Genomic DNA, 23,003 nt, shown 5'->3' on the forward strand with positions numbered 1-23,003 from the left:
CCAGCAAGGAACACCGGCAGCAAAGTGAAGAAAAGCAGCCCCAGCAGAGAGGGGAGGAGGACACAGTAGATGAAAGGATGCCATGATGAGCTGGATGAACACAGCCAGCCAAGCAGCATCTTAGGAGCAGAAAAGCTGACGTTTCGAACCTAGACCCCTTGCTGTTTTGGATTCTCCACCATCTGCAGTTCCTATTATCTCTATCGATGATGAGATGAGGTGGGTTTCCTCTGCCTGTTGTTCTCAGAGTCGGAGCACGGTGGATTCAAGTCCCATTCTCCGGACGTGAGAGCAGAATCCCGGCCGGAAAGCCCAGCACAGCACTGCCTGACCGCTGCTCAGTCTCAGGTGCTGTCCATCAGGTCAGGGACTGAACCAAGACGCAGTTGAAAAAGAACAGGGAGTTCTCCCGGGAGCACCAACAATTAATATTCACCCTAACCGACAAATTCAAAGCAGACTCATAGAATCCCCCACAGCGCAGAAAGAGGCCATTCAGCCCATTGAATCTGCTCCAAACCTCTGAAGAGCATCCCACCCAGACCCATCCCCATCCCCCTGCCCTATCCCTGTTACCCTGCATTTCTCACAGCCAACCCACCCTAACCCGCATATCCCTGGGCACTACGGGACAATTTAGCACGGCCAACCCACCCTAACCTGCACATCCCTGGGCACTATGAGACAATTTAGCACAGCCAACCCACCCTAACCTGCACCTCCCTGGGCACTATGGGACAATTTAACACGGCCAACCCACCCTAATCCGCACATCCCTGGGCACTACGGGACAATTTAGCACGGCTAATCCACCCTAACCTGCACCTCCCTGGGCATTACGGGACAATTTAGCACGGCCAATCCACCCTAACCCGCACATCCCTGGACACTATGGGACAATTTAGCACAGCCAATCCCACCCTAACCTGCACATCCCTGGGCACTATGGGTCAATTTAGCACGGCCAACCCACCCTAATCCGCACATCCCTGGGCACTATGGGTCAATTTAGCACGGCTAATCCACCCTAACCCGCACATCTTTATGACTGTGAGAGGAAGCCAGATTACCCAAGGGGTAGACACAGACAGAACGCGCAAACTCCACACAGACAGTCGCCAGTTGGGGGGTGGGTGGGGAATCAAAGCCAGGTCCCTGGTGCTAACCACTGGGCCACCAGACTATTGGCTTCACTGCTGTTTCTGGAGTCTTGCTTTGCGCTGTTTTGCTACATTCCAGCATTTAGAAACTAGTCTGTTGGTTGGAACACACTTCGGGACCTCCTGATGTTAAGGAAGGTGCTATATAAATGCAAGTCCTCTGTGACGACTGGCTATTTGAGGGGGAGATTTTAAAAAATCACTTGTTTCTGAAGTGCTGATGTTCACAGCAGGCAAGGGGACTTTGGAAATGACTGTGTACTCTGACAAGGATCCTGTCTCATTAAGTTCAGCTCAAGGCCGACAATGCAAAACTGAACGAAACCCGCAGCATAAAATCCTCAGTGTTTCTCATATATTTGCATTCTGACTCATTAATTGATGTGTAGATTTTAATTTGCATTAGACGCTTGCTAGTGCCATCATTCAACAGGTGGTGCTGTATGGAAAAATCAGTTACTCAGCCCAGTGTGGACCTTAATTTCACTTCATTTGAGTTTCATTACATTGAAGCTTACATCCTCATCCTTCCACTCAATTTGCACAACCTGTGTTGAGCCTATAGGCAGCACAGTGGCTCAATGGTTAGCACTGCAGCCTCACACTACCAAAGACCCAAGTTCAGTTCCAGCCGCTTGCATTTGCATGTTCTCCCTGCGTCTGTCCTACCACATGTAATTGTAGAGGAATCATAGAATCACTGCAGCGTGAAAGCAGCCCGTTTGGCCCATCGATACAGGGGGAACTCTACACTGACGGTCACCCAAGGCTGGAATCGAACCCACGTCCCTGGCTGCTGTGAGGGAGCAGTGCCACTGAGCCACCAAAGATGTGCATGTGATGTGGGCATGCTGAATTGCCCCTTATTGTTCAAGGTTGTGCAAGCTAAGCAGATGGGTTAATGTGGATGGGTTCAGAGGGTCAGTGCAGACTCGATGGACCAAATGGCCCCTATCTGTATTAGAACATTGAATATAGAACAGCACAGGCCCTTCGGCCCATGATGTTGTGCTGACCTATTATCCTACTAAGATCAATCTACCCTGCATTCTCATATTTTACTATCCTCCATGTGCCTATCCAAGAGTCGCTTAACAGTCCCTAAAGTATCTGACTCCACTACCACTGCCGGCAGCGCATTCCACACGCCCGCCACTCTCTGTGCGATTCCTTTGCAACCCACACACTGCGTTCCACAGGCCTGACACTACTGTTCCCAGCAAGGACTGCTGCAAAAAAGCTGGAATCAAACCTGGAGATAGCAAGAGGAGTCAGATGCTGCCTGGCCTGCTGTGTTCCTCCAGCTCCATGCTGGGTCCCTGGAGCTGTGAAGCAGCAGTGCTAACCACCAAGCGACTGGGCCACCCATGGGGTCCCCAGAGTTTGAGCAAATTTTTCATCTTGCGTTCGTCTGGGCAGCCTCAGACGTGCCCACACTTCAAAAGGAAGCAGCAAAGTTTATTGCACGAGAAGCGGATGGTGATTGGCCCATGTTTCGTGGCGTTGCTTTGAGCATTCAAAGCGAGCAAGGTGACTCAGTTACTGACTGTTTGAGTACTGTATTCATTTGAGGAATATTCCAAATTGAAATTCTCAAACTCGGCTGAGTTAACAGATTTTGAGATTGTTTAGCAGTGGACAAGTTTTTAAATGCAAGTTAAGGCTCTTCTGAGAAACTGATATGAAGGAATTTGTGGCGTGCTGACTGTAACTGTCGACGTGGAATGCCTTTCACAACATGACCACTTGAAGGAGTAATTTGAATAAATCTTAGCTTTTGTGCTCCTAAGATGCTGCTTGGCCTGCTGTGTTCATCCAGCTCCACATTTTGTTAAATTTGTTGCATCCTTTTGGTACTGAAGTGCATGTTTTCTTGTGCTTAATTCACATGAACAGAATATCCTCGCTGGCTGAGAGAGTAGGAACTGCAGATGCTGGAGAATCCGAGATAACAAAGTGTGGAGCTGGATGAACACAGCAGGCCAAGCAGCATCTCAGGAGCAGGAAAGCTGACGTTTCCGGCCCAGAAGAAGTTCTGAAAAAGGGTCTAGGCCCGAAACATCAGCTTTTCTGCTCCTATGATGCTGCTTGGCCTGCTGTGTCCATCCAGCTCCACTCCTTGTTATCTTTGCTGACTGTCAGCTTATATTTGATCATGCTTCAAATCAAGTTTATTATTTTTCTGAGAAATATGTGCATCATGTTTAGGTTAGGTGGGTGAGACACGGGAAATGCAGGGGGAGGGCAATGGGTCTGAGTGGGATGTTCTCCAGAGGGGCGGAATGGACTTGTTGGGGCCAAACGGCCTGTTTCCACACAGTAGGGACTCTATGATTCTATGATCAACCTGGCGTCCAATTCTGTCCTGGGATGATTTGGGGCATTTATTTGCAAAAGTGCTATGTAAAAACAAGCTGTTGGTTGAACGTGAGCGTGAGCCCTAATTTCTGAAATTCTCTGCTTGTTCCAGAAACTGAGCTGTGGTTACATGCTGTGCTTGGTGCTGCTCTTCCTGGTGGTGTTATTCGCTGTGGCCGTGACCGGAGCTATCCTCTTCCTCAACCAGTACCATCACGCTGTGGATAGCCCTCCTCTCATCAGCACCGACGAGGACAAGGTGCCGGCCCTGGTCACCATCGACCAGGCCGACAGCTCCAGGATCAACATCTTCATCGACCCTAACTGCCCAGATGCCAAGGGGGACACAGCCCAGCTGGAAGATCTACGCTCGTCCCTTCTCACTGCCTTGCTCAGCTGCCAGGATGAGCTGAAAGCTTCGGAAGGGCAGGACAGGGCCCTCCTGGTCACGGTGGCAGACCAAGTGTCCCGGCTCATGACCCGCACGGCGCAGCTCAGGCAGGATTGCGAGGCCCTGAGGCGAGACCAGGGCAGTTTGAACCAAGAGCTCAGTTTTCTTCAGGCTGAGCAAGGCAGGTTAATCGAGGTAAGGGAGTGAAACGGAGGAATGTTGGGTCAGCCAGTTTATAGTCATAAACAAACACACTGTCATTGCTAACTGCATTCCCGCTGGCGTGTCGGCACATGGGAATGAATATCCCTTCACTGAATCTGGTTCGGCATCGAAATAATAGAGAAAGAAAACTGGAAGAACTGTGGATGCTGTAAATCAGAAACAAATCAGCATTCTCAGGGAGGGTCACTCAACCCGAAACGTTGACGCTGATTTCTCTCTACAGATGCTGCCAGTCCTGCTGAGCTCTTCCAGCAACTTCTAATTTTGTCTTGAAATAATGGAAGCTGGGTTGCCGGTGGACAAGGAGAACGGAAAGATTCAGCAGAACCTTTCAAAATTATCCAGAGTTTAGGAACAGCACACAAAGAGAAACAGTTTCTGGTAGCAATATTCAGTGACAAGGAGTTTGGATTATTCCAGCGGGGGCGAGATATTTTAGTTTTACACAGTGAATAGTTCCATCTGAAAGGTGGAAGCAGACTCATCAATAACGGGGAAATGAAGACATAGGAGAATTAAATCATTACACAGCAGAAGGGAAGTAGCAGGGGCGGAGGGCTGGTTTGACAGCTTTGTCTGAGTTCGCAGAAATATGATGGGCCGAATGTACCCACCCCAACCCCGACCCCCACCACAACCATGCTGAAAGATGCTTCACCATTTTTTCCTTCAGTTTGTGAGCGGTGTTGTCATATCAGCAACAAGACCTGTGTCTTGGTACAGAATTATCTCAGAGTGATGGAGCAAGTAGATGGGCTAGACGCAGCGATACAACAGGAATGCTGGTTTTTCTAAAAAATTCACTCACTGGCTAGGCCAGCATTTATTGCCCATCCCTAACTACCCAGAGGGCAGTTAAGAGTCAACTACTGCTGTGCGCCTGGAGTCACATGTAGGCCAGACCAGGTAAGGACGGCAGTTTCCTTCCCTAAAGGGCATGAGTGAACCAGGTGGGTTTTTCCGATTCACAGTCATCACTTGTGGCTTGATCACTGACATGATCAACAAGCAGGAGTATTTTTCACTGTGGACCACAGAAACCGGTGATCTTTCCTGATGGTTGGACCCTGTTGAAACCAGAGATAGCTCAATAAGTAGCGCCCTATCTTGATGACTCATGGACCTGCGTTACAAACACATGTCGGAGTTTCAGTCTGATGCACACGGTGCAGTTCTGAGTGTCTTAATGCTGATTATAATATTAAAAATAATCGCTACTCATTTTCTTTATTTTAATACCGCGAGGTTTCTCAAACCCTTCAACAATAGCTGTAAATAATCACAAATTTAAAATAAGCTAATTGGGATAAAGTCACTTTGTCTGATTCAGCGCAGAAAAAAAGATCATTTATCAAAAAAGCAGGGATATTGTTTTGTAATTGTGGATGGAACATGTGCAGGGCACTGTGGACGGGCAGAGAGTGAGGGGGTGGGGGTGGGCTCAAGGCTGGGTGACGGACAGGCAACTACTGTGTGTCCCCATTGACACCCATTCTCTCCCTTGCAGCTGCTTTCAGAGACTCAAGCAAACTTGGCTAAGGTGGTGGGTTCAGTGGAGGACACTCTAGATTCTCTCCAACGAGGACATCAGGGAGGAGCCATCAGGTCCCAGGGGAAGGCTGATCTGATGAGGGATCCTAGCAGAGCGCACCCCCGAGCCTGCCCAAATGGTGAGTTCCATACCTGTGCTGTTACTCATCCCATCACCTCCTCCATCCCTTCATCAGTCGCTACTTCCAGGTTCAACTGACTTGCCTGGCAGATTGAAGGATCCAGTCTATAATCTATGCAGCACTGAGAAAGACACAGAATGAGTTTCACAACCTCAGGATATCCTCACAGACCATAAGACCATAAGACATTGGGGACATTTAAGAGACTGCTGGACATGCATATGGTCACAGAAATTTGAGGATACATACGTGAGGATCAATGGTTGGCACAACATTGTGGGCTGAAGGGCCTGTTCTATGCTGTACTGTTCTATGTTCTATGTTCTATCTATGTTCTATGTTCTATGTCTATGTTCTAAGACATAGGAGTGGAAGTAAGGCCATTCGGCTCATCAGTCCACTCCGCCATTTAAATCATGGCTGATGGGCATTTCAACTCCACTTCCCTGCACTCTCCCCGTAGCCCTTGATTCCTTCTGAGATCAAGAATTTGTCGATCTCTGCCTTGAAGGCATCCAATGTCCCGGCCTCCACTGCACTCCGTGGCAATGAATTCCACAAGCCCACCACTCTCCGGCTGAAGAAATGTCGTCTCATTTCCGTTTTAAATTTATCCCCTCTAATTTTAAGGCTGTGCCCATGGGTCCTAGTCTCCCCGCCTAACGGAAACAACTTCCTAGTGTCCACCCCTTCTACACCATACATTATCTTGTAAGTTTCTATTAGATCTCCCCTCAACCTTCTAAACTCTAATGAGTACAATCCCAGGATCCTTAGCCGTTCATCATATGCTAAACCTACCATTCCAGGGATCATCCGTGTGAATCTCCGCTGGACACGCTATAAAGTACCATCTGAAATATAGTAATGGTTGCATTGTAAGAAATGCAGCCACTGATTTGCTCGCAGGAAGATCCCAAAGAAAGTAGCAACAGTAGGGCAAATTATTTTTCTTCTTAGCGGTATTTGTTGAGGGATACATTTTGGCAGGAAACATGCTCTGAGTTGGTGGCTGTGGGATCAGACACGTTTGCCTGAGATGTTATTATTTAATATTTCAGTTTAATATTTCTTCTGAAACACTGCACCAGCTACTGTGCAGCACACCATCAGCACTGCACTGGGCAGTGCACCTTCATCTTCATGGAATCCCTACAGAGTGGAATCAGGCCATTCAGCCCATCAAGTCCACACCCACACTCCTAAGGACAACCCCCTCTGACCCACCCACCAACCCTATCGTTGTAGGCCTGCATTTTCCACGGCTAACCCAACTACCTCTGCACACGAGGGGCCAATTCAGCACCCAGAGGAAAGCCGCGCAGACACAGGGAGAACATGCAAACTCCGCACAGACCGTCACCCGAGGGTGGATTCGAACCCAGGTCCCCGATGCTGTGAGGAAGCTTAATTCTCCTGGTGCCACAAGTAGGCCAGACTGAGTAAGGATGACAGATTTCCTTCCCTGAGTTCGACAGGTTTTTATAAAAATCGACAATGGCTGCGTCATGTTGTGGCCATAACAGAGACATGGGTTTCTCATGGGCAGGAATGGTTGCTGGATGTTCCAGGGTTTAGAACATTTAAAAAGAATAGGGAGGGGGGAAAAAGAGGAGGGGGTGTAGCACTACTAATCAGAGAGGGTATCACAGCTACAGAAGCTTCCATTGTCGAGGAAGATCTGCCTACTGAGTCAGTATGGGTGGAAATTAGGAACAGCAAGGGAGTAGTCACCTCGTTAGGGGTTTACTACAGGCCCCCCAATAGCAGCAGGGAGATTGTAGAAAGCATAGGTCGACAGATTTTGGAAAAGTGTGCACGCAGTAGGGTTGTTGTAATGGGTGACTTTAACTTTCCTAATATTGATTGGAACCTCCTTCGAGCAGAAGATTTGAATGGAGCTGTTTTTGTAAGGTGTGTTCAGGAGGGTTTCCTAACGCAGTACGTTGACAGGCCGACGAGGGGAGAGGCCATTCTAGACTTGGTGCTCGGAAACGAGCCGGGGCAGGTATCAGATCTTGTGGTGGGAGAGCATTTTGGTGATAGTGACCATAACACTCTCTCATTCTACATAGCTATGGAGAAGGAGAGGATTAGGCAGAATGGGAGGATATTTAATTGGGGAAGAGGAAACTATGATGCGATTAGACACGAGTTAGGAAGCATGGACTGGGAGCAGTTGTTCCATGGTAAGGGAACTATAGACATGTGGAGATGGTTTAAGGAACAGTTGTTGGGAGTGATGAGTAAATATGTCCCTCTGAGACATTCAAGAAGGGGTAAGATAAAGGAACCTTGGATGACGAGAGCGGTGGAGCTTCTAGTGAAAAGGAAGAAGGTAGCTTACATAAGGTGGAGGAAGCTAGGGTCAAGTTCAGCTAGAGAGGATTACATGCAGGCAAGGAAGGAGCTCAAAAATGGTCTGAGGAGAGCCAGGAGGGGGCACGAGAAAGGCTTGGCAGAAGGAATCCGGGAAAACACAAAGGCATTTTACACTTACGTGAGGAATAAGAGAATGGTCAAAGAAAGAGTAGGGCCGATCAGGGATAGCATAGGGAACTTGTGTGTGGAGCCTGAGGAGGTAGGGGAAGCCCTAAATGAGTTTTTTGCTTCTGTCTTTACGAAAGAATCGAACTGTGTAGTGAATGAAACCTTTGAAGAGCAGGTGTGCATGCTGGAATGGATAGAGATAGAGGAAGCTGATGTACTGAAAATTTTGTCAAACATTAAGATTGACAAGTCGCCAGGCCCGGATCAGATTTGTCCTCGGCTGCTTTGGGAAGCGAGAAATGCAATTGCTTCGCCACTTGCGAAGATCTTTGCATCCTCGCTCTCCACTGGAGTCGTACCTGAGGACTGGAGAGAGGCAAATGTAATTCCTCTCTTCAAGAAAGGAAATAGGGAAATCCCCGGCAATTATAGACCGGTAAGTCTCACGTCTGTCGTCTGCAAGGTGTTAGAAAGGATTCTGAGGGATAAGATTTATGACCATCTGGAAGAGCATGGCTTGATCAAATACAGTCAACACGGCTTTGTGAGGGGTAGGTCATGCCTTACAAACCTTATCGAGTTTTTTGAGGATGTGACTAGTAAGGTTGATGAGGGTCGAGCTGTGGATGTGGTGTATATGGACTTCAGTAAGGCATTTGATAAGGTTCCCCATGGAAGGCTCATTCAGAAGGTCAGGAGGAATGGGATACAGGGGAACTTAGCTGCTTGGATACAGAATTGGCTGGCCAACAGAAGACAGCGTGTGGTAGTAGAAGGAAAATATTCTGCCTGGAAGTCAGTGGTGAGTGGGGTTCCACAGGGCTCTGTCCTTGGGCCTCTACTGTTTGTAATTTTTATTAATGACTTGGACGAGGGAATTGAAGGATGGGTCAGCAAGTTTGCAGACGACACAAAGGTCGGAGGTGTCGTTGACAGTGTAGAGGGCTGTTGTAGGCTGCAGCGGGACATTGACAGGATGCAGAGATGGGCTGAGAGGTGGCAGATGGAGTTCAACCTGGATAAATGCAAGGTGATGCATTTTGGAAGGTCGAATTTGAAAGCTGAGTACAGGATTAAGGATAGGATTCTTGGCAGCGTGGAGGAACAGAGGGATCTTGGTGTGCAGATACATAGATCCCTTAAAATGGCCACCCAAGTGGACAGGGTTGTTAAGAAAGCATATGGTGTTTTGGCTTTCATTAACAGGGGGATTGAGTTTAAGAGTCGTGAGATCTTGTTGCAGCTCTATAAAACTTTGGTTAGACCGCACTTGGAATACTGCGTCCAGTTCTGGGCGCCCTATTATAGGAAAGATGTGGATGCTTTGGAGAGGGTTCAGAGGAGGTTTACCAGGATGCTGCCTGGACTGGAGGGCTTATCTTATGAAGAGAGGTTGACTGAGCTCGGTCTCTTTTCATTGGAGAAAAGGAGGAGGAGAGGGGACCTAATTGAGGTATACAAGATAATGAGAGGCATAGATAGAGTCGATAGCCAGAGACTATTTCCCAGGGCAGAAATGGCTAGCACGAGGGGTCATAGTTTTAAGCTGGTTGGTGGAAAGTATAGAGGGGATGTCAGAGGCAGGTTCTTTACGCAGAGAGTTGTGAGAGCATGGAATGCGTTGCCAGCAGCAGTTGTGGAAGCAAGGTCATTGGGGTCATTTAAGAGACTGCTGGACATGCATATGGTCACAGAAATTTGAGGGTGCATCCATGAGGATCAATGGTCGGCACAACATTGTGGGCTGAAGGGCCTGTTCTGTGCTGTACTGTTCTATGTTCTATGTTCTATGTTCTATAATGATGGTGGGATTCGAACCTTGTTCCCAGAGCATTAGCACAATGTTCTGGATTACTAATGCAGGGACATTGCCATGGTGCTACTGCATTGAAGACCCCTGAAGAATATCACAGAAGTATACATGGGACATCCCTATGAAAAGCAAGCATGCAATAACAACTTACATATATATATTTAGGAGAAATGTCCTGAGGTGCTTTAAAGGGGTGAAATTAATAATGGTCTGCCAGATGTTGAGTCCACATTGAGTCTCCAACAGAGTGACCCAGTGTGTCAGAGGGTCACTTACACTGACAGATAGCATAAGTAGCGTTGCGAAGGTATCAGATTTGTCAAGAGCTGTAGACTTCTTGACTTGAATTTCCTTTTAAAAGTGATAACAACGCAAAATATTCCATGACAAGAATTTCTAGGGGTCTGTTTTTTAATGTTAAAAGGCTTGAACCCCAACAGTACTTATTTATAACCAACCAATCAATGATCGTCACCGTTTTAATTCCATTCCAAGCACTTCAATGTTCTCCACATGACACGAGGTCTGTAAGAGCCCAAATTCTGAGGGAAGTCATTCCAAAGGCATCATCACGTCATCCAGGCTGATAGGCCAACACAGCTCTGGAGGACGTCTGCATGGACGGTCAGTGTTGAGGGAGAGTCACAGCTCAGTACTGAAGGAGCGTTGCACTGTTGGAGGGTCAGTTTTGGGGAAGGGCCACACTGTTGGAGGGTCAGTGCTGAGGGAGTGCCGCACTGTTGGAGTGTCAGTGCTGAGGGAGTGGGCACTGTTACAGACTCAGTGCTGAGGGAGTGCCGCACTGTCGGAGGGTCAGTGCTGAGGGAGCGGGCACTGTCGGAGGGTCAGTGCTGAGGGAACGGACACTGTGGGAGGGTCAGTGCTGAGGGAGCGGGCACTGTCAGAGGGTCAGTGCTGAGGGAACGGACACTGACGGAGGGTCAGTGCTGAGGGAGTTGGCACTGTCGGAGGGTCAGTGCTGAGGGAGTTGGCACTGTCGGAGGGTCAGCGCTGAGGGAGTGGGCACTGTCGGAGGGTCAGTGCTGAGGGAGCGCCGCACTGTGGGAGGGTCAGTGCTGAGGGAGCGGGCACTGTCGGAGGGTCAGTGCTGAGGGAGTGCCGCACTGTCGGAGGGGCAGTGCTGAGGGAGTGCCGCACTGTCGGAGGGTCAGTGCTGAGGGAGCGCCGCACTGTGGGAGGGTCAGTGCTGAGGGAGCGGGCACTGTCGGAGGGTCAGTGCTGAGGGAGCGGGCACTGTCGGAGGGTCAGCGCTGAGGGAGTGGGCACTGTCGGAGAGTCAGTGCTGAGGGAGCGGGCACTGTCGGAGGGTCAGTGCTGAGGGAGTTGGCACTGTCGGAGGGTCAGTGCTGAGGGAGTTGGCACTGTCGGAGGGTCAGCGCTGAGGGAGTGGGCACTGTCGGAGAGTCAGTGCTGAGGGCGCGGGCACTGTCGGAGAGTCAGTGCTGAGGGAGCGGGCACTATCAGAGGGTCAGTGCTGAGGGAGCGGGCACTATCAGAGCCTGCTGGGCACAAATTGGCTTTTGAATTTCCTGAACTCCAAGAATGGCTACACTGTAAATGCGTTAATGGCTGTGCAGCTGTTTGGTCCTGTGTGATGCAAGTGTTCCGTTCTGCTCCCCACCTTTCTCATCTTTAATCATCATTACTATTTTCAATGAACTTTATAAATAAGGCAGGTAATCTTTTATTTTTTCTTCTGGAAATCCATCACAGCCCCTCGCCCTCGAGACTGCTACGATATCTACATGAGAGGCCAAAAGGAGGATGGAATCTATTCGATTTTTCCAGCCCACTATCCGGCTGGATTCCAGGTCTCCTGTGACATGACATTAGCTGGAGGAGGCTGGACTGTAAGTATTCCCCGGATTCTCTGGTTAAAAATGTTTGCTTGGGTCGGGTCTGTATCTGTTGGAGTTTGGAAGGTCAACTTATTGAAACATATAAGATCCTGATGAGGTGTAGATGTATGTAGCAGCTACTGAGACAGTATTAATCTCTGTGAAATCCTCTCCCCCACGCATGTTTGGAGAGCGGGACATACTTCAGGCAGAGGTTGACAGATTTTTAACTAACAAGGGACTCAGAAAGTATGAAGGGTAAGCAGGAAAATGGAGTTGAGGAGTGAATCTGATCATCTTTGCAATCTTATTGAATGGCAGAGCAGGCTTGGGGGGCCTAATTTTTCCATTCATATTCAATACTACCTTATAAAATCAACTTTCAAAGTTTTCTGGTGAAAATCCATACCCTGACCAAATCCCATTCTATTCTTCGTGATGTCGTATGACTGTCTTAAAGTAACAGTCCTCTCTGTTCTGCAATTTGTGCCACAATATAACAGGAACCACTCTTTTGAATCACTCTAGGATGCTTCTCCTCTGTTAAAGGCGCCATATAAATGCACATTGTTGTTGTCTTGAAGCAGTCTCTTCCACAACTGCCCTGGAATCTCCAGGAGCAGAGAATTGATGCCGGAAACAGAACAGCACTGAAGGGAATCACGTTGACGAAGGTGGTGCATTGCGTCTTTAAGAAGTTTGAACATCATGTGAATACTTTCAATGAGGCTATTGTATGCGGAGAACAATTTCTCTGCTTTTGCTTTCAACTTGTGGTTCAGCCTCATTGCTCTGAGCCTCCAACAGTCCACAGCAACACTGAGCCTCAACACTAATGAAGCTCTAAATTCTAGGAATGGCTCAGGGACCTCTGCACATCGACTGAGCAAATCCTGCATTTCCACCCTTTCTTTCCACTTCAAAGGGCATGCAGCATCATGGCAAAGCAACCAGATTTATATATCTAAGTCTTTTGATGGACTCTGGAAGAGGTCCGTAGAGAGATAACACCTTCTGTAACATATTCTTGTTGCTGTAACCTCATTATTTTCAACATCAGGGCTAAGTGATCTTCACAGCTGTTTTAATCTTGTGCCTTGAATACTGTGTATTTGTTATGGATCAGACCAGACCCCCTCAAAATATTTTATGAGGGTAGCCTGGACTCTAACTTTTTCCTATTTAAACAATAGATGTGAAGTGTCTAAATGCAACACAACTGATCAAACTGATTGATGTTATGAAAAACACAATTTATTTAAACACCATGTTAAAATACAAACAAAAGAAAGAAGGATTTTGAATAACTTAACTATTGAAAAACTGAAGCAAATAATAAATAATTGCTGATTACTAATTAAGTGTATGGGTAACATCCCATAAACACACCCTTCGGCAAAAAGGTAAATTCAGGCACAGATTCTCACATACAGTTCTGCAATCCAGGATGGAAAAAAGCTTCGAGGGAAATTTCAGAGAAAGTAGAAGCTGGGAATCGTTCATTGAAGCTCCCAACTCTTTTTGAGATCCCAATGGCTTCTCATGTCACTGAATAAACTAAATTTGGATTTGTGAGAGCTGGCCACGCCCATTCAGGCTGCTTCCAACTGCACAAAGAAAATCCCAAAAGCCTCACAAGTTCTTTACTTAAGTTGTCTTCAATAGACAGCTCCTTGCCTCTGCCTTGCAACCTCTCTTCGGAAAAAAATGGACAAAATAACCTTTTAAAGTGACAGCAGTGTCACAATAGTTTGGTCAGGCAGTGAGAACGGCCGATGCTGCAGTCAGAGATAACACGGTGTGTCGCTGGAGGAACACAGCAGGCCGGGCAGCATCAGAGGGGCAGGGAAGATGCCCTTTCGGGACTGAAACGTCAGCTTTCTTGCTCCCCTGATTCTGCCTGGCCTGCTGTGTTCCTCCAGCGCCACACTGTATTGTCACAATAGTTTCGAAGCCTTATCCAAAGATTGATTCACTTGCTATAGAGGGAGTGAAATAGTGGTTTACCAGGTTAATCCCTGAGATCATTTGCAGAAGGGAGCTTGAAGAGATTCGCTTTGTATCCCCTCGAGTTTCAAAGACCTCGTTGAAACCTACACATTTCGGATTGGGTGCGACACAGTGGATGTAAAGCAGAAGTTAGAAGTTAACCCTGCCTGGTGAGTCTAAAACCAGAGGAAGTGACCTTGAAGTAAAGGGTGAGCCATTTAAAACTGAGATGAAGAAGCATCTCTTCACTGAGAGGGTGGTGAATTGATTCGCCACGCCAGTGGGCATTGAACAAGTTCAAGACTCGAAAACGGTCAATTTCTGGAGACTGGTGACCTCAAGGGATAAGGAGGTAAGGTTCTGTTAAGGAAAGGTTTTCAGGGAAATGGGGCAAAGACAGGTATGTACGGAGTTAGGCCGCAGAACAGTCATGACCTGATTGAATGGTGGAACAGGCTCGAGGGGCTGAATGGCCTCCTCCTGTTCCAATGAGAGAGTGCCACTTTCCAGCACTGAGGTACGTGGTGAGCCATGATTGAACTGAAAGATAAAGCAGGCTCCAGGGGCTCAGTAGCCTCTTTCTACTTCTATGTTCCAGTTTTGTACCGTTCACAGCTGGAGATACAGTAACAAACATCATGGGACGAGGTCATTCGCCTGGTCGCGCTCACTCTACCTTAGAAACAGAGGCTGAGGGCTGACCTTCTAGGGGTTTATAAAATCTTGAGGGGCATGGATAGGGGTGGATAGACAAGGTCTTTGCCACATGGTAAAGAACTCCAAAAACTAGAGGGGCATAGGTTTAAGGTGAGAGGAGAAAGAATTAAAAGGGACCTGAGGAGGAACCTTTTCACACAGAGGGTGGTGCGTGTATGGAAGGAGCTGCCAGAGGAAGTGGTGGAGGCTGGTACAGTTACAGCATTTAAAGGGCATCTGGATCGGTATATAATAAAATGTGAGGCTGGATGAACACAGCAGGCCAAGCAGCATCTCAGGAGCACAAAAGCTGACGTTTCGGGCCTAGACCCTTCATCAGAGAGGGGGATGGTGGGAGGGAACTGGAATAAATAGGGAGAGAGGGGGAGGCGGACCGAAGATGGAGAGTAAAGAAGATAGGTGGAGAGGGTGTAGGTGGGGAGGTAGGGAGGGGATAGGTCAGTCCAGGGAAGACGGACAGGTCAAGGAGGTGGGATGAGGTTAGTAGGTAGCTGGGGGTGCGGCTTGGGGTGGGAGGAAGGGATGGGTGAGAGGAAGAACCGGTTAGGGAGGCAGAGACAGGTTGGACTGGTTTTGGGATGCAGTGGGTGGGGGGGGAAGAGCTGGGCTGGTTGTGTGGTGCAGTGGGGGGAGGGGACGAACTGGGCTGGTTTAGGGATGCAGTGGGGGAAGGGGAGATTTTGAAACTGGTGAAGTCCACATTGATACCATATGGCTGCAGGGTTCCCAGGCGGAATATGAGTTGCTGTTCCTGCAACCTTCGGGTGGCATCATTGTGGCAGTGCAGGAGGCCCATGATGGACATGTCATCAAGAGAATGGGAGGGGGAGTGGAAATGGTTTGCGACTGGGAGGTGCAGTTGTTTGTTGCGAACTGAGCGGAGGTGTTCTGCAAAGCGGTCCCCAAGCCTCCGCTTGGTTTCTCCAATGTAGAGGAAGCCGCACCGGGTACAGTGGATGCAGTATACCACATTGGCAGATGTGCAGGTGAACCTCTGCTTAATGTGGAATGTCATCTTGGGGCCTGGGATGGGGGTGAGGGAGGAGGTGTGGGGACAGGTGTAGCATTTCCTGCGGTTGCAGGGGAAGGTGCCGGGTGTGGTGGGGTTGGAGGGCAGTGTGGAGCGAACAAGGGAGTCACGGAGAGAGTGGTCTCTCCGGAAAGCAGACAGGGGAGGGGATGGAAAAATGTCTTGGGTGGTGGGGTCGGATTGTAAATGGCGGAAGTGTCGGAGGATAATGCGTTGTATCCGGAGGTTGGTAGGGGTTTAGAGGGATTTGGGCTAAATGCTGGCAAATAGGACTAGATTAATTTAGGATATCTGGTCAGCATGGACAAGTTGGGCCGAAGGGTCTGTTTCTGTGCTGTACAGCTCTATGACTCTACCAGCCCCTCCCTGGTCAATAACATCAGATCACTTCCACAATCATGGAAGATCATTTCTTTCCTCCGGCCTTTCAAGATCCATTCTGCATCCAGTCCATAACTCTCCTGTTTATATCTGACCGCTTGTGTTGTTCTCCTGGTGGTGACTTAAGACAGTGGTTCGTTCCTTATCCCTTAGAGCCACATTGAAGTTTGTGAATGCTCTAACCCTGATTCCTGGCAACTGTCATCACACCTAAAGATGTCTCTATCCTCAATCCTTTTGCTCATGATCCTTATTTTGTAGACCTGCTTGCACCCCACACCTCAAAAAGCTATTCCTGTGACTCCCCTCATATGTGGTGGTGCTGCTGAAATGCCCAATGGTACCATGGAGGTTTTTGGCGCCCATTCTGACTGCGTTAGAGTACAATTCTGCTGCTGCTGATGGCCCACAGCGCCTCGTGGATGCCCAGTCTTGAGGCGCTAGATCTGTGCGAAGTCTGTCCCATTGAGCACGGTCATAGTGACACACAACACGATGGAGGTTGTTCTCAATGCGAAGACGGGACTTCGTCTCCACAAGGACGGTGCGATGGTCACTCTTACCGATACTGTCATGGACAGATCCATCTACAGCTGGCAGATTGGTCAGGATGAGGTCAAGTATGTTTTTCCCTCAGCACCTGGTGCAGACCCAGTCTGGCAGCTTCGGCCAACATCTGTTCCAAAAGAATTTTCCTTCTGAAAACTTAACTCTAGTTAATATTCGGAGTTAATCCATGTTTGACACTTTAGTACAATCCAACAGTTCAAACGCAAGCACTGAATTAGGAGTCTCTGAGCAGAACCTTTGAGACCCTGCACATAGTTTGTTAAATTCCATTTTAAATTCTTTAACAGACTATACAAATGGCTTTCTAAATTTATCAAAGTCTGACCATGCCACAAATGCATTTAATAAAACATTTTTCTTATCAATTCAGTCCATACATTTTAATAGGACTTCCAAACCTTCCTCAGTGAGCAAGTATTGAGGCTGTAGCTCCAAGAATGCTTTACACCTCATCTCACTTCCAGTAGGAAGTGACAGTACCCAGATCATACCTGAATTGTTTTTTGTCTTCATAGATCCCAACCATGTGGAAGCAGGCTATTTGGCCCATCAAGTCCACACTGACCCTCCTATCCTTGTAATCCTGCATTTCCCATGGCTAACATACTTAGCCTACATGTCCCTGAAAACCATGGAACAATTTACATGACCAATCCACCTAGCCTGCACGTCTCAGGACTGTGGGAGGAAACCGGAGCACCCGGAGCAAACCCATGCAGACACGGGGAGAATGTACAAACTCCACACAGACAGTTGCCTGAGGCTGGAATCGAATCCGGGTCCCTGGTGCTGTGAGGCTGCAGTGTTAACCACTGAGCCACACAGCTCCCCCCCAACACCTTCCACCCCAACCTCAAGTTCACCTGGGCCATCTCCAGCACATCCCTCACCTTCCTGGACCTCTCAGTTTCCATCTCAGGCAACCAGCTTGTAACTGATGCCCATTTTCAAGCCCACCGACTCCCACAGCTACCTAGAATACACCTCCTCCCACCCACCCTCCTGCAAAAATTCCATCCCCTATTCCCAATTCCTCCGCCTCCGCCGCATCTGCTCCCACGATGAGGCATTCCATTCCCGCACATCCCAGATGTCCAAGTTCTTTAAGGACCGCAACTTTCCCCCCCACAGTGATCGAGAACGCCCTTGACCACGTCTCCCGCATTTCCCGCAACACATCCCTCACACCCCGCCCCCGCCACAACCGCCCAAAGAGGATCCCCCTTGTTCTCACACACCACCCCACCAACCTCCGGATACAACGTACCATCCTCCGACACTTCCGCCATCTACAATCCGACCCCACCACCCAAGACATTTTTCCATCCCCACCCCTGTCTGCTTTACGGAGAGACCACTCTCTCCATGACTCCCTTGTTTGCTCCACACTGCCCGCCAACCCCACCACACCTGGCACCTTCCCCTGCAACCGCAGGAAATGCTACACTTGCCCCCACACCTCCTCCCTCACCCCTATCCCAGGCCCCAAGATGACTTTCCACATTAAGCAGAGGTTCACCTGAACATCTGCCAATGTGGTATACTGCATCCACTGTACCCGGTGCGGCTTCCTCTACATTGGGGAAACCAAGCAGAGACTTGGGGACCGCTTTGCAGAACACCTCCGCTCGGTTCGCAATAAACAACTGCACCTCCCAGTCGCAAACCATTTCCACTCCCCCTCCCATTCTTTAGATGACATGTCCATCATGAGCCTCCTGCAGTGCCACAATGATGCCACCCGAAGGTTGCAGGAACAGCAACTCATATTCCGCTTGGGAACCCTGCAGCCCAATGGTATCAATGTGGACTTCAGCAGCTTCAAAATCTCCCCTTCCCCCACCGCATCCCAAAACCAGCCCAGTTCGTCCCCTCCCCCCACTGCACCACACAACCAGCCCAGCTCTTCCTCTCCACCCACTGCATCCCAAAACCAGTCCAACCTGTCTCTGCCTCCCTAACCTGTACTTCCTCTCACCCATCCCTTCCTACCACCCCAAGCCGCACCTCCATCTCCTACCTACTAACCTCATCCCACCTCCTTGACCTGTCCGTCTTCCCTGGACTGACCTATCCCCTCCCTACCTCCCCACCTATACTCTCTCCACCTATCTTCTTTTCTCTCCATCTTCGGCCCGCCTCCCCCTCTCTCCCTATTTATTCCAGAACCCTCTCCCCATTCCCCTCTCTGATGAAGGGTCTAGGCCCAAAACGTCAGCTTTTGTGCTCCTGAGATGCTGCTGGGCCTGCTGTGTTCATCCAGCCTCACATTTCATTATCCCCACCAATTCTGTCAACTTATTCATGTCACTTTTCCATTTATCATGACATCCAACTTCAGAGAACATTATTTCCTGACACATTGCACTCGGTTTCAGCCATTTTCCCATCAAAAAGAAATCTTACTATCCAATCACACCTGATCTATCACTGCACCCGAAATGTTAACTCTGTTTTCTCCTTCACAGTTGCTGCCAGACCTGCTGAGCTTTTCCAGCAACTTTGTTTTTGTTCCTGATTTACAGCATCCACAGTTCTTTTGGTTTTTCCGACTAACCAATCCCACCTTTAGGTTACTATCCTCAGTTATCAGAATTCGAGCTAATCGCCTTGCGTACCTTTTCTTTTGTGAAGAAATTGTGTTGATGGCTTCAGCCATCGCCTCTTCTCTCACACCCAGTTTTACAGGTGCCCCCTAGATGTGTGTGCTTCAACAATTAATAGCCAACATAGCTTTAAACAAAGGCACTACCAAACATTATCAGTTAGTGAGGGACAGAGATTGTCACAGCTTCTGGTACTTGTTTGAGGGAACATTGAAAGTTCACATTGTTTAAACATCACAGCTCTGCTCAAATCCCATTGCATTGTTGTAGGTTTTTCAGCGACGTAAGGATGGATCGGTGAATTTTTTCCAAGGTTGGGATGCTTACAGGGATGGCTTTGGGAAGATTACAGGAGAGCATTGGTTGGGTAAGTGTGTGTGTGTTACCTGAGCTACAGTTGACACACAGTAATTAGCTGAATGACTAATAGAATCCCTACAGTGTGGGAGCAGGCCGTTTGGCCCATCAAGTCCACACTGACCTTCCACAGATGATTCCAGGCAGACCCACCACCCTGCTCTATCCCTGCATTTCCCATGGCTAAGCTGCCTATCCAGCACCTCCCTGGACAATTTCCCCATACCCCCCCACCCCCGCCACCATCTTTGGACTGTGGGAGGAAACCAGAGCACCCCGAGGGGAACCCACACAGACACAGGGAGAATGTGCAAACTCCACACAGACAGTCGCCTGAGGGTGGGATCGAACCCGGGTCCCTGGCGCCATGAGGCAGCAGAGCTAACCACCGAGCCACCATGCCGTTGTGGTTTACAGGCTCGGAAACTAGTTTGGCTGCTAACGGTTCACAGACAATTTCTGCTAAAATATCAGATGAGATGCCATGTCATTACATCAGCCCATAACTGGTTCAGAATTCAACAAAGATAAAACAAAGAACTCCAAAGAAGAACAGAAATTGCTGGGAACGCTCAGGAGATCTGGCAGCTTCTGTGGAGAGATGTACAGAACTGTTCTGAAGAAGGGTCACTGGACCTAAAACGTTGACTGTGCTTTCTCTCTCCACAGATGGTGCCAGACCTGCTAAGTCTTCCCAGCAAATTCTGTTCTTCCTTATAATTCTTGGTTTCTCATCCTGAATTGATTTGATTCCTATTACATTAAGTCCACAAGGTGAAGCTGTTAAGCTGATGATATTCTTATGATTATTTAAATTCCAAATTGCCCACTCCGCAGGATTAGTGATACCTGTCAGACCGAGGATGGTTTAATATGGCTGACTTTAGCGTGGCAAATTTTGAATGCAAGACCCTGTTTGATCAGACATTGCTAAGTAACGCATGTTGCCATGGACAACAATCCCTTGAATCATTTGAGGGACTTATAACTCAATCCACTTTCTCTAATTAAACATTACGTTGCAGGTAAAAGATGTTTTTCTAGACAAATAACTGAAAGCTGCATGACTCAATTTGTCCCACTGCTCGGTATGAAAGTCAAAGCAATTCTCACGTACATTCCCTCAGTAAATCCAGGAGGTTTATCTATCGCAGATGATTTATCCCGGGAAGTGGGACCTGCATATGGTTTTGAAGGATCCCGCTGAAGCTGAGGCAGATGCTTCACTCTTCATCCTTGGTCAACATAACAAGGGGTTTGTCTTTTGTCTGCACAGTTATCATAAGCTTCTGCCCTGTGCTGTATAATCCATGTGGAGAACTGATCCATTTCTCATGAAAGAAATTAAGAAACAGTTGCATTTCCACATTGCTTTTCACAATCTCAGTACATCCTAGAGCATTTTATAGCCAATTAAGCACCTTTCAAGTGTACTCACAGTTGTAACTGTAAGGGAAACAGCTGCTAATATCACAAGGCAAACTCCCACAAACATCTATGCAGTAATAATGAGACAACCTGCTTCTTTTTTTTACAGAGATAACAGGAACTGCCGATGCTGCAGAATCTGAGATAACAAGGTGTAGAGCTGGATGAACACAGCAGGCCAAGCAGCTTCAGAGGAGCAGGAAAGCTGATGTTTCGGGCCTAGACCCTTCTCCAGGCCTGAAGTGTCAGCCTTCCTGCTCCTCTGATGCTGCTTGGCCTGCTGTGTTTATCCAGCTCTGCACCTTGTTATCTCTTTTATTTTTTCAAAATTATTTTGTTTAAGGCTTAAATATTGGCTGGGATGTCAAGTAAGTCACTCCCCCTCTTATTCAGATAGTCAGCATGGGGTTTTTTACATGCATTTAAGGAAAGGTATGTTCTCGGTTTAATGCCTTATCTGAGAGATGACACCTCTGACAATGCAGCATTCCTGAATTGGGCATAACCTTCTGCATTTTGCGCTCAAATTTCTTTCAAAGGAGTTAAACACTCACAGTTTTCAGCCTCTGACATGAGACTGAGAGTGCTGCCAACTGAGCGACAGTTAACAGCAATGATTGATCAGTAAGAAGTTGGGAAAATGGTTAGGGATTGAGCTCAATGCTCACCCACTGTTTGCACTGTCTGCCACAACATTTCCAGGCACTGGCCCCTTCAATTGGATTTCAATTTTTCTCTTGAATTGAAAGTTCTCCTACAAGCCCATGTGCCCCCGTCTGGCTCCCACTGAGTTCCCATTGCACAATTGGCAAAGTGACACCAGCAGAGCAGATCAGGTGGATTATTTGGCTGTAAAGTTCAGAGTCCTCCTCTGCTCCTATTAGCACCCTCCAAACACCATTCACCTCCTTCTCCTGCACTTCAATAGCCTCTCTCTGACATAGATAATGTCCTCATCCAGCCCTGCAGGCTGCCAATGCCCACAGTCCACCCTGTTTACAGTGTATCTTCACTCCCGCCATTAGGTCTGAAGCAAATTCACGCGCTCACCATTCAGTCACACTACGAGCTCCGGATAGAGATGGAAGACTTCGAAAACGCCACCGCGTATGCTCAGTATGGGACGTTTGGGATTGGACTGTTCTCCGTTGACCCAGAGAGAGATGGCTACCCGTTAACAGTGGCGGAATATTCTGGAACTGCAGGTCTATCTTAACACTCTTTACAATTGACTGATAGGGTCTAAATAGGCAACGAGGGGGCATGGGCATATTGAGGAGTTGGTGGTGGGGCGATGAGAGGAGGATATGTTGATGAGTTAGTGGCGCAGATGGGACCAAAGTGTGTTACCCCCGGTGATGTACAGCATGTAAGTAGTGGAACTAACAGACCAGTTTGGCTACAGCAAAGTCTCACAAACAAGAACGTGATAATAACCAGGCAATTTTATGATTAGTGACAGTAGGTTAAAGATAGGATCCCAGGGAGAACCCTCCGACTCTTCAGCAAATAATGGGATCTTATACATTGCTTGAGAGGGCAAATGCGGTCCCACATTAATACCTCATCTGAAACACAACAGCTCCAACAGTGCGGCACTCCCCCAGCGCTGACCCTCCGACAGTGCCCACTCCCTCAGCGCTGACCCTCCGACAGTGTGGCGCTCCCTCAGCACTGACCCTCTGACAGTGTGGCGCTCCCTCAGCACTGACCCTCTGACAGTGCGGCGCTCCCTCAGCACTGACCCTCCAACAGTGCCCACTCCCTCAACAACGACCCTCCAACAGTGCCCACTCCCTCAGCGCTGACCCTCCGACAGTGCCCACTCCCTCAGCACTGACCCTCCGACAGTGCGGCGCTCCCTCAGCACTGACTCTCCGACAGTGCCCGCTCCCTCAGTGCTGACCCTCCAACAGTGCGGCGCTCCCTCAGCACTGACCCTCCAACAGTGCGGCG

The 23,003-nt window shown here is 48.5% G+C and overlaps 1 protein-coding gene across 1 annotated transcript in view; it reads left to right on the forward strand.

Annotated features, from left to right (window-relative positions):
* Nucleotides 1-23,003, forward strand: part of LOC132206043 (fibrinogen C domain-containing protein 1-like) — a 29,789-nt gene that overhangs the window by 5,735 nt on the left and 1,051 nt on the right. The window contains exons 3-9 of the mRNA XM_059638305.1: nucleotides 248-348; nucleotides 2,580-2,639; nucleotides 3,631-4,104; nucleotides 5,642-5,804; nucleotides 11,845-11,981; nucleotides 19,533-19,629; nucleotides 22,073-22,252. Coding sequence (XP_059494288.1) covers nucleotides 248-348; nucleotides 2,580-2,639; nucleotides 3,631-4,104; nucleotides 5,642-5,804; nucleotides 11,845-11,981; nucleotides 19,533-19,629; nucleotides 22,073-22,252 — 1,212 coding nt within the window. The remainder of the gene's footprint in view (nucleotides 1-247; nucleotides 349-2,579; nucleotides 2,640-3,630; nucleotides 4,105-5,641; nucleotides 5,805-11,844; nucleotides 11,982-19,532; nucleotides 19,630-22,072; nucleotides 22,253-23,003) is intronic.

The sequence above is a fragment of the Stegostoma tigrinum genome, chromosome 29, assembly GCF_030684315.1.
Source record: "Stegostoma tigrinum isolate sSteTig4 chromosome 29, sSteTig4.hap1, whole genome shotgun sequence".
NCBI lineage: Eukaryota > Metazoa > Chordata > Chondrichthyes > Orectolobiformes > Stegostomatidae > Stegostoma > Stegostoma tigrinum.